This window comes from Pristis pectinata, chromosome 1 (assembly GCF_009764475.1).
Source record: "Pristis pectinata isolate sPriPec2 chromosome 1, sPriPec2.1.pri, whole genome shotgun sequence".
NCBI classification, from domain to species: Eukaryota; Metazoa; Chordata; class Chondrichthyes; order Rhinopristiformes; family Pristidae; genus Pristis; species Pristis pectinata.
Window position 1 is genome coordinate 81,979,349 of NC_067405.1, and position 12,177 is coordinate 81,991,525.

A 12,177-nucleotide genomic window follows, 5' to 3' on the forward strand; every position below is an offset into this window, starting at 1 on the left:
TAGGATGGAGAAAGATAAATATTTGAAAGATTAGGGAATTGAAGGTTATGGAGAACTGACACGAGGAGTTGAAGCCAGGGTAGATCAGCCATGATCATATTGGATGGCAGGGCAGGCTTGAGGGGCTGAGTGGCCTTCTCCTGCTCCTATTTTCTTGTGTTCAAATATCTGGTATTCTCTGATGGAGGGTGTTCGTAAAAGGGGTTCAAACAGTTCTTTGGCAGGATCTACTAAACTTTGTTTCTTGATGTAGACTTGTGTCCTGGTCTGGTCGTGCAGCAGAATCTTACTCCTTGTAGCTTGAGTTGCACAAGTCAGGCTGGGAAATAAGAGTAGCAACTTGCATGCTGTTCCTTGTACACTGGTTCCATCTATTTTCTTGGATGAACCCTTTCAGAGAAGACATTGTGGGCTGAAGGGCCTGTTCCTGTGCTGTGCTGTACAAACGTAAAAGAGAGCCTGGCACTCTTCAAAGAAGAGCACTATCACCAAATCTATTTTTTTACCTGATTGCTGGGAGATTGTGCAAGATTGATTGACACATTTGTCTGTATTGCAAAGTTTGAGCTTCAAAATACTTTGACTACAAAACACTTTAGGGTATTGCAAAATTTTGGAAGATCCTTCCCTTTGTGTCCTGCACTTTGTTCAAGAACTCCACTGTAAGATATAATGTTTATTGACTTTTTTGAAATGTTGAGATCGCCTGGTCATTTCTCTATTCACTTCCTGCTCAGTCCTTAAACATTCAGCAGGAGACTTCACCCTAACACAGTGGTGTACCAAAGGTTATTCCCATCTGATATGTCCTTGTGTAAACACTGTAAAATAATATATAAACACCTGCATACCATTCTGATGTCCCATTTGGATGTGCTTTGCAGTAAAGCAGGTGCAATGTGCTGTTATGAATTACCAGTGAATGGGACTGAATGATCAGATAAATGTGTCCAGGTAACATCAGGTTTACCTACATTGCTATGAATATTTAAAACTACTCCTGTCTTCAGAAAATCTTGAAGCTTAGATTGTGATTGTTTACAATAACTTCTGTATAAATCATTGCAAACTGTGGATGTGTCAAACACTGCAAACAATTTAGCAGCTGCATCACACTTCTAATTTGCAAAATTTGGGTAAGATGCAAGTACTGCCATGTGTCAAGTTTGGTTAGTTTGGCCTTGTGTTATTGGGCTATAGAAGGGGGTTTTCCTTCTAGTTTTCCCTTCTGGAGGAACATATGTGTTTCTGCTGGGTTGTAATGTGCCTATATTTGCCTTGCCTCCAGCTAGGAGCAGGAAATGGTAACATTCAATTTTTAACAACACCCTTCATGATCTTCCAGAATCGCTGTCAATGGAGTCCTTTTGATGTGTAGATGTGTAGTCACTGTTTTAATGCAATGCAGCTTCCAGTTTATTCATAGCAAGACACACCTCCCACCCTCCCCCCCCCCCCCCCCAAAAAAAAACAACAATGTCTAGCTATCCTTCAGTGAATGGCCATTCCAGGTCCAGCAACCAACATACACACAGTTTCTTGCACCACAGTATTATGTGCACTGGCCTTAATGTATGCTGGCAAGATCAAGTCATGGTACTTATCTAAACCAAAATAAAATGTTGCATCATGTTTAGATGTAGAACCGAAAGAAATCCTGTGTGCAACCAACCATCTGCTGGAGGAACTCTGCAGGTCAAACAGCACCTGTTGTGGGAGAGGAGTTGTCAATATTTTGGTTGAAATCCTACATCCGGACTGAGTGGAGAAATGGGATGACTAGTATAAAGAGGAGTGGTGAGACAAGGGCCTGAGGTGACTCATGGACCAAGGAGGGATGATGGGCAGATTGAGCCAGGTAGGGGTGGGAGGAGTGGAGTTGGGAGACCTGTAGGTGGATGATAGATGGAGCCAGGTTGCGGGGTGGGGGGTGAAGGTGGAGACAGCTAGGAGGGTGGATAAAATGGGTATAAAGGTTACTAGTTTGAACCCTTGTTTTATGTTGCAGCTTGTATGTGGGGCCTAATCAAATGCCTTTTTGAAATTCTGGATATGCTGTTTCCCTGGTTTCCTCTCATCACCCAGCTAGCTAAAGTACCCAGTTTCCCTCGCATTTTCTAACAAACATTTTCAGGGCAACTTGCCTATAATTCCGTATTTTCTTGGTTCTCTCTTGAATGATAATGTTACTTTGGCTCCCCTCCAGTCTGCTGTGCCTGTTCCTGAATACATGGATTTTTGGAAGATCACCTTTAATGCATACACCACCTCTTCTGTCGGGACCTGTAAACTACTTTCACCAGTATTTTATTGACTATTGCCATCTCTCATCTCTGTCGTATTGGAACATAGAACAGGCCTTTTAGCCCACTGTCTGATGCCAAATTAAACTAATCCCATCTGCCTGCACATGATCCATATGCCTCCATTCCTTGCCTATTCAGGTGCCTGCCTAAATACTTCAAACATTGCTATTGTATCTGCTTCCACCACCTTTGCTGGTAGTGCATTCCAGGCACCCACCACTCTGTTTAAAAAAAAGAACTTGCCCCACACATCTCCTTTGAACTTCCCCTTCTCACTTTAAATTTTGACCCTTTATAATTTTATAAACTTCTATCGGATCTCCCCTCAGCCACCTCTTCAGAGAAAATAACCCTAGTTTTTCTAACCTCTCCTTATAACACATGCCCTCTAATCCAGGCAGCATCCTGGTGAACCTCTTATGCTTCTTTTCTAAAGCCTCCACATCCTTCCTATAATGGGGAGACCAGAATTGAACACAATACTCCAGATGTGGCCTAACCAGAGTTTTATAGATCTGCAACATAACTTCCTGACTCTTGAACTCAATGGGTCAACTATTAAAGGTAAGCATGCCATGTGCCGCCTTTAACACCTTTATCAACTTGTGTAGCCACTTTTAGGGAGCTATGTAAGGATCCCAAGATCCCTCTATTCATCAATGCTGTCAAGGATCCTGCCATTAACTGTGTATTCCCTTTATGTTGAATCTCCCAAAGTGCAGCACCTCACACTTGCTCAGATAAAACTCAATCTGCCGCTTCTCCACCCAAATCTGCAACTGATCTATATCCTGCTGTATCCTTTCATAATCTTCTATGCAATCCACAACACCACCAATCTTTCATCTGCAAACTTACTCACCCACCCTACCACATTTTCATCCAAATCATTTGTATGACAAACAATAGAGGTCCCAGTACAGATCCCTGCAGAACACCACTAGTCACAGACCTCCATTCAGAATGAGACCCATCCACCACTACCCTCTTGTCTTCTATGGGCAAGCCAATTTTGGATCCCATAAGCCAAGTCACCGTGTATTCCATGGATCCTAATTTTCAGGATGAGCCTACCATGCGGGACCTTGTCGAATGCCTTAATAAAATCCATGTATATGACATCCACAGCTCTACCTTCATCAATCACCTTCATTACTTCCTCAGAAAAACTCAGTCAGATTAGTTGTACGTGACCTGCCCCGCACAAAGCCATGCTGACTATTCCTCATTAGATCATGCTTCTCCAAATGCTCATAAATCCTATCTCTAAGAATCCTCTCCATTAGTTTCCCTACCACTGACGTGAGACTTACCAGTCTATAATTTCCAGGATTATCTCTATTTCCCTTCTTCAACAAAGGAACAACATTAGCTACCCGCCATACCTGTGGCTGGCTTGTGCTTTGACAACCTACCTCACTGTCCACAACTTTGCCAATTTTTGTGTCATCTGCAAACTTGCTAATCAACCCACCTCCATTTTCATCTAGGTCTTTATATCACAAACAACAGCACTTGTGGAAAACCACCTGTTACAGACCTACAGTCAGTATAACCCCCTCCACCACTACCCTCTGTCCTCTATGGGAAAGACAATTTTGAATCTAATCTACCAAGTCACCACGGATCCCATCTGCCTTGATATTTTGGGCCAACCTACTACAAGGGACCTTATTGAACATTTTGCTAAAATCCATGTAAACAACTGCCCTATTCTCATTAATCATCTTCATCACCTCCTCAAAGAACTCAATGAAGTTTGTAAGACATGACTTCCCCCACACAAAGCCATGCTGACTATCCCTAATAAGTCTGTTTCTCCAAATGTGAGTAAATCCTATTGTTAAGAATTTTCTCCACATGCCAGATGTGGACTTGCCCAGTAACAGCTTCCCCCAACCAAACTTCTGATTTTTCTAGCCTCGCCACAGCCTTCATGTCATCCTTGATTATCAGGTCTGCTCCTCATCCATTTCCACTTTGTCTGTCCCTTGTAAATGCCACATACCCTTATTCCTAATGTTAGTCACTGTGTAATCACATCTTCATAAATAAGTTTAACAAGTATTTCTTCTCTTGGTTCCATTGGTACGTTTGCTCTGAGTTCTTTACACATTCTAATACAATGCCTTTAATTTTAATTTGTTAGCCCTTTCTCTTGTTTTTGTTTGCAGGTTTATGACTTAGACCCTCTCCCAGTCTGCTGTTCCTGCTGCTGCCTTGGCCTTTCCTGTGTGAATGGTGTCTGTGTCAGGGTATGCTGATGAGGTTCTCTCATTCCTACTCTCTGTTCTAGTCTGTCCAGACAGCAAGCCCCTCGGCCTAAGATTGCTGAAGTGCTGCATCTTGGGTCATCTTGCAGTCACATCTTCCTGATGACTGCCCACATCCCAGTGCTGTCCCTTTACATGCCCCATTCCTGCCTACTGGCCAAATCACAGTGCTATCCCGTTACATGGCCCACCCCAGACCATTGCCTAAATCCTGGTGCTGTCCCAGTACATCCCCCACGCCTGCTTTGTAATATCCTTTATTCTGCTGGCAGCGTAGTGACTTGAAGCTGAAACTCCGTGTGCAGCCAGACTTTGCCCTGGATCTCACTAGTCTTCACCTTCAACCATGTGTGGCAGAGGTAAACTGCTCTGCAATTGCTTGCAGATCTAACATGCACTTCATCTTTATTGATTCAGTTGTTTCTTAGTTTAATTAAATTATAAATGTAATGAAGTATTAGAAAAATAAGAATGCTTGTGTATTAGTTTAAATCATTTCTATACCTAGAACAAAAATCGTGTTAAGACTTGTCAACCAAACAGAGCCTCATGTTCTCTCTCTCTCCCACCACCCTAAACTCTTAGTTGTGCCCCGTCCCCACAACTTCCACCTTCCTACCTCTCCCTAGACGTGTCTCTCTCCTCCCACTTCGAACTGTCAGGGTTCCTTGCAGCACCGCCCACTCCCCCCACCACGTCACTCCCTCTGCCTCAACTACTCAGGATCTTTCTTCAATACCTTTAACCTCTTGGGACCTCCCTCCTTGCCCTAAGGCTTGCTGTTGCTACTCAATTTATAAGAACCTCTCTGTCATCCAGCAATTCAAACGCACTCGTACACCTTATATTTTACAAAATATAAAGAGGTAATTATAATTACAGCTTGTATTGATGCATTTACCTATGACTATGAAATCTCTAGGGGTACTCATTACTTGTATCCTGGGACTGATTTAGGCTGCCTAAGATTTTAACATAGCCTTTGTGTTCAATGAATGATTTTTTTCAGAAGATGACTGCATTGTGTATATTTGTAATGCTAAGATGTTTGTTGCGCCCCAATCGCTGTTTGAGTACCTCTGTTACTAGAGGGATTGGTATTGGTTCATTATTGTCACTTGTACTGAGGTACAGTGAAAAATTTGTCTTGCATACCATTTGTACAGATCAATTCATTACACAGTGCAGATACATTGAGTTAATACAGAGTGCATTGAGATAGTACAGGTTTAAAAAAACATTAACAGAATAAAGTGCCACAGCTACAGGGAAGTGTATTGCAGGCAGACAATAAGGTGCAAGATCACAACAAAGTAGATTGTGAGGTCAAGAGTTCATATCAACCTTAGAGTTGAAAATGCAGTGCAGGGCAGATGGTCTATTTTGGTAACGCTCTGAGTTAGTGGTCTGAATGGTGGCCTCCAATGCTGAATTACTCTAGTTTCTTCAAATCCTGTTAAGGCCTTGCCCATCCCCACCTCTGCAACCAGCTCATCATTCACTAGTACCACAAGTTTAAAATTGTCATTCATGGTCGCCTCTCTCACTCTCTCGCCTTGTAATCCTCCTCGAGTTCTGCATTCCCCCAGTCCTGACCTCTTTGATCACTTCCTACTGCTGGTAATCTCTCAGTTTTCTTCCCTAAACCCTGTCCAACTTTTTCCTGCTTTTGAGATTTGGCTTAAAAATCTACTTTTGTGTGTAAGCTTTTCCTTATGCACTCTGGTCACGTCTTCAATCTCAATTTCCTGTTTGATAATGCTCCTGTGAAGCAATATGGAGTGCTTGCCAGGTTAAAGCTGCTATGTACATTGTTTAACTTTGCCTGTTGTATTTCATTCCTCACCCCACCCTTGGCTGATAGAGTATAAGACTTTGTGATTTCAAATTTTGCACATCGAACCATTTAGCTGTGTGTCCCTCCTTCAGCTTGCGACTTCCCTTAAAGTAAAAACTCCTCTGACCAAACCTTAGGGTGTAGAACAGTACAGCACAGGAACAGGCCCATTGGGCCACGATATTGTGTTGAACTGACTAAACTAGTAATTAATGCCTAACTAAACTGATCCCTTCTGCCTACACAATGTCCATATCCCTCCATTTTCTGCATTTTCATGTACCTGTCTAAAAGCGTCTTAAGTGCCTCTATCGTAGTTCCATCCCTGGTGACGCATTCCAGGCACCCACCACACTCTGGGCGGTGGGGGGAGGGGGGCTGTGGTGGCGGTTGGGGGGGGGGGGGCGTGCGTTGGGGGGAGGGGGGCGGTGGTGGCGGTGTGGAAGCTTGGCCCGCACATCTCCTTTGAAGTTAATCCCCTTACCTTAAATGCCTGCTAACATTTCATTTTTTGGTTGTATTTCCATGAAGCACTTGTAATTTATAATCTCTTATAAGCATGATATTGCATTTAAAGATATTGGTTAAATAAGTGCAGGATGTTTATCAAAATGATGCTAGGACTTGTAAAGGTTTTGGATTGTTTTCCTGAGATGTATTCGAATTGTTTGAAACATGAAGGTTATTGATGGTAGAGAAATTGGAACTGGGTTGCACAAAGTGTGATGGAATGTGGTCCCTCTCCTTGCTCCCCCGTCCCCAGGTTACGAATGCCCGACTTACAGACAACCCTATGTGCCAACGAGTTCCCATAGTATTATTAAATTCAAAAGTACAAATGTATATTAATTCTTATGAATGCCAGAACTAGTTTCCCCTCTCTCCCCCTCCGCCACCCACCCCTTTTTAATAATTTGTTTTTCTTTATCTTGTGTGTTTTCTATGCCATTAATTCCAATACTGTGGAAGTATGGTTACCATATTGAGTGATTTTTTTTTTTGCATGATTTCCAACTTGCAGACAAAACTGACTTTAGGCCACCTATAAAAACAGAACCTGTTTGTTCCCCAGGGATGGCCTATAATTGCATTTTAGGAATGAAATAAAGAGCAATTTTTACATTCAAACCACCTATTTCTAACTAAGTGGTTATCGTGAGGATGTAGATCCAATGGAGCCAAGACATCGATCAGCCATGATCTGATTGAATGTTGCAACAAGCTTGAACATCTAAGCTCTTCTCCTACAACACTATCCTCAATTTATTGGACTGGTTTGACTTCTGCAACCTCAGTTATGTTGTCAATGTTGCCTCTCAATGTGATATTAACATCGAAAGCAACAACAAAATGCTGAGGGTGCCACCAAGGTATTGCTGTATTTTAATTTTCCTTTTACACTGGATATTACTTAGACCTGGTGCACTGTCAGCTGTGGTTTGAGTGTAAAACTTGTAATTCAGTTTGCCATTTCCTGTTAATTTCTGTAAGTAGTCATGATGCAAAGTTTATAATGAGTGGTGTATATGATTTTCAGATCTGGTGGCTGTTCTGTGCCCAAAAGGCCCCTTGCGTATTCTAGTGGAAACTGCCCAAGAAAGAAATGAGCCGATATTTCCAGCTCTGATCTATTCCTGTAAGTAGAGTTCTTTATATTTGGTTCCTCAGTTGAAAGTCTCAGTGCACCCGTTTAACTCTCCCATTTGGTCTCGTGTAGCAACGATGGTATGGTTGGTTAACATGGCAGATGTCGATCCAGAGGCCAGGCTACACCCACCTAATGATTCTGGTTCTGAAACTCGCAGTGAGTACAGTTTATTAAACTTTATAGAAAACATTGAGTTAAAGTAAAATAAAAAAACATTCAATATATAAGGAACTCAACTGGACTGGCCACATAAATACTGTGGCTACTTGACTGGGTCAAAGCTGGGTTAGGGTGCAGTGTGACACTGACCTCTTGATGCCCCAAGGCCTTTCATCATCCACTAGGCATAAATCAGGGGTGTGATGGAATAATCTTCACTGGCCTAGACAAGTGCAGCTCCAGTGACTCTCAAGAAAGCTTGATGCAGCCAGGATGCAGCAGCAGCCCATTTAATTGGCACCCCATCCACCACCCTAAAATGTTCATTCCCTCTACCACGGGTGCACTGTGGCTACAGTGTTCACCATCTACAAAACATACTGTTACTTGCCCACTTCAATAGAACCTCAAAGTCACAACCTCCCCTTATCGAGGGAAACACCACCAACTGCAGGTTCTCCACCAAGTCTCTCTCAGTTCTGACTTGGAAACGTATCGCAGTTGCTTCTTCATCACTGGGTCTAAATCCTGGTCTCCCCACACAGCTGAGTGCCATCCCCCAGTCCAGTGAATCAGGGTGGTGATGTGCCATCTTCTCAAGGGCAACTGGGGAATAAATCTGGAATCCTGCAAATGAAATAAGAAATAAGATGTGAATGTTGACATATCCTCCAGTTCTGTGTTTATTGATTTTGTAAATGTTCAAAAATTCCAGCCTAAATAGCAGAGACATTTTACTTAATCTTTTGAAATATCTGCCAGAATTTAGGTACCAAGTCATTAAAAGGCAATACTTTGAAAAGATGCGAGTTATTTTATTCCCTGAGTTCAACTTTGCCATGTCTGTTTTCCCTTTACTGATTATAGGTTTATGGACTTCCTGTACTCTTATCAGATGATAAGTGTCCCTTGGGAACAGTTGTTTGTTCTCAATCACTCCATCTGTTTCTGCAAAAGCAGAAAAACCCTCCAGATGCTGCTTAAAAAATCTGAAGTAAAAACAGAATGTAGGTCAGCCAGCATCTGTGGGGAGAGAAGCAGAATTCATGTTTCAGGTCAAAATAGTTTTCCTGGACATTTCAAGCATTTTCTGCTTCTCATAGCCTGGATCTTGCAATATTACTGTCTATTGAACTTGTGGCTCTAGTCATTAGTGTGTGAAACTGGCAGTGACTTTGGAATTTGTATCCCTGCATCCTTTAACAGACAAATCCTGGAACTGCTGTCAGTAATTCAGCCTCCTTCCTTAGGAGACCTTGTTTTACAGCCTTTGCCAATATAATTGGATAAAATTATTAGAATTGATGTGACTTTTCACACATATGTATTGTAATTCTCATAAATAATTCAAAATATTTCTGAAGTTTATAATATTTGAGGTTCTGAATTCATGGTATGAATGCACCAGTTGCAGTAATCGCACTGCATCAGCTGAGATTGTTCATCTTGGTGCCACTTCCCTGCACCTAACCCCAAAATGGGCTTGCTCATGCTTCTGTTTACACAGCCTTCTCCTTTAGTGTAATAACTCAAGTACTAAGGTTTGCCAAAGAGACACAGATGGGTGGCACTTTAACTGCACAAAGTTGGCAATAGGAGTCAAATAAAGTCATTCATTCTGGACCTAAAACAGGATAGAACACTCAGTTGTGAAAAGCCAGCAGTGAGAGTCCAGGGAGACGGGTGGTGTGCCATGGGTACAATAACAGCCAAAAATGCACATGGGGTACTGTTAAAACCATGATTTGACCACACTAGTGCTGTGAACAGCTCTAGGCACCACACCTTAAACAGGATATATTGGAATTGGGGAAAAATGTAGCATATGTTCACTGGAATGCTGCCTGAGCTATACAAGCCAGGGTTGGAACTTGGGATATCATAGAACAGTGTTGTGCTGACCTTTTAAACCTTGCCTAAGACCATCTAACCTCTACCTCCCCCATATACCTCTATTTTAAATTCCTTCATATGCTTATCTAGCAATCTCTTGAATTTGACCAATGTACCTGCCTCCACCACCACCCCTGGTAGTGCATTCCATGCCCCAACCACTCTCTGGGTAAAAAAACCTTCCTCTGATATCTCCCTTGAACTTCCCACCCATTACTTTAAAGCCATGCCCTCTTGTATTGAGCATTGGTGCCCTGGGAAAGAGGCACTGGCTGTCTACTCTATCTATTCCCCTTAATATTTTGTACACCTCTATCATGTCTCCCCACATCCTCCTCCTCTCCAAAGAGTAAAGCCCTAGCTCCCTTAGTCTCTCTTCATGATCCATACTCTCCAAACTAGGCAGCATCCTGGTAAATCTCCTCTGCACCCTTTCCAAAGCTTCCACATCCTCCTTATGATGAGGTGACTAGAACTGGACACAGTACTCCAAGTGTGGTCTAACCAGAGTTTTGTAGAGCTGCATCATTACCTCGCGGCTCCTAAACTCAATCCTATGACTTATGCTAACATCTTTCTTAACTACCCTATCTACCTGTGAAGCAACTTTCAAGGTTAATGTTTTGGGGTTCAGCAACCCCCAGATCTCTCTGCTCCTCCACACTATCCTGCCATTAACTTTGTACTCTGCCTTGGAGTTTGTCCTTCCAAAGTGTACCACCCCGCACTTCTCTGAATTGAACGCCATCTGCCACTTCTCAGCCCAGCTCTGCATCCTATCAATGTCCCTCTGCAATCTTCGACAATCCTCCACACTATCCACAATACCACTAACCTTTGTGTCATCTGCAAACTTGCCAACCTACCCTTCTATCCCCTCATCAATAAATATTATGAAAAGCAGAGGTCCCAGAACTGATCCTTACAGGACACTGCTAGTCACAGCCCTCCAATCTGAATGCACTCCCTCCACCACAACTCTCTGCTTTCTATAGGCAAGCCAATTCTGAATCCACATGGCCAAGCTTCCCTGGATCCCATGTCCTCTGACCTTCTGAAGAAGCCTACCATGTGGGACATTGTCAAATGCCTTAGTAAAATCCATGTAGACCACATCTACTGCACTACCCTCATCAATCTGCATGGTCACCTCCTCAAAGAACCCTTATCAGGCTTGTGAGACATGATCTGCCCTTCACAAAACCATGCTGGCTGTCCCTGATCAGACAATGATTCTCTAAATACCCATAGATCCTATATCTAAGAATCCTTTCCAACAGCTTGCCCACCACAGACGTAAGGCTCACTGGTCTGTAATTCCCTGGACTATCCCTACTACCCTCCAATCCTCTGGTACCATTTCTGTGGACAACGAGGACTCAAAGATCCTAGCCAATGGTTCAGCAATCTTCTCCCTCGCCTCGTGGAGTAGCCTGGGGAATACAATTTGATTCAACTTTACAAGATATTAAAGGTACTTTATGGTAGATGGAAACTTGTTTGCCTGCAGGGATAGAGGGTGAAGTTTTAGTAGTAGTTCTGGGCCTTTGAAATCAGGAAACACCCCTAGATGCAGAGGGTGGTCGAACCTTAAGACTATTTATAAATGGCGGTTTGTGTTTGGTCAGTTGTTAATGCTAACCACAATAGGAATGGAAGCTATTTTCACTCTGCAGTTCAGTAATCAATTTATTGGATTGGTATTGCGCTGTTCTTCAACAGCGGAGATGCTTGTTGAAAAGACTACCACAGCATTTGTGAAGACGTTAATTTGAGTTGGATGAGTAAACTGGTTTATTTTTGTCAGATGTACCGAGTAACAGTGGAAAAACTTTGTTTTGCAAGCCATCCATACAGATCATTTCATCACATCAGTACCTTGAGGTAGTACAAGGTAAAACAATAACAGAATGCAGAATATAATGTTACAGTTACAGAGAAAGTGCAGTGCAGGCAGACAATAAGATGCAAGGCCATGACAAATTTGATTGTGAGGTCAGGGGACCATTCAATAGTCCTATAAAAGCGGGATAAAAGCTGTCCTTGAGCCTGGTGGTACGT

The 12,177-nt window shown here is 42.6% G+C and overlaps 1 protein-coding gene across 2 annotated transcripts in view; it reads left to right on the forward strand.

The window, feature by feature from the left end:
- The window catches only part of psen1 (presenilin 1), an 82,185-nt gene that overhangs the window by 60,135 nt on the left and 9,873 nt on the right, over window positions 1-12,177 (forward strand). For both annotated transcript variants that reach the window (XM_052023243.1, XM_052023252.1), the window contains 2 exons: window positions 7,954-8,052; window positions 8,134-8,220. In XM_052023243.1, the coding sequence (XP_051879203.1) occupies window positions 7,954-8,052; window positions 8,134-8,220 (186 nt within the window). The remainder of the gene's footprint in view (window positions 1-7,953; window positions 8,053-8,133; window positions 8,221-12,177) is intronic.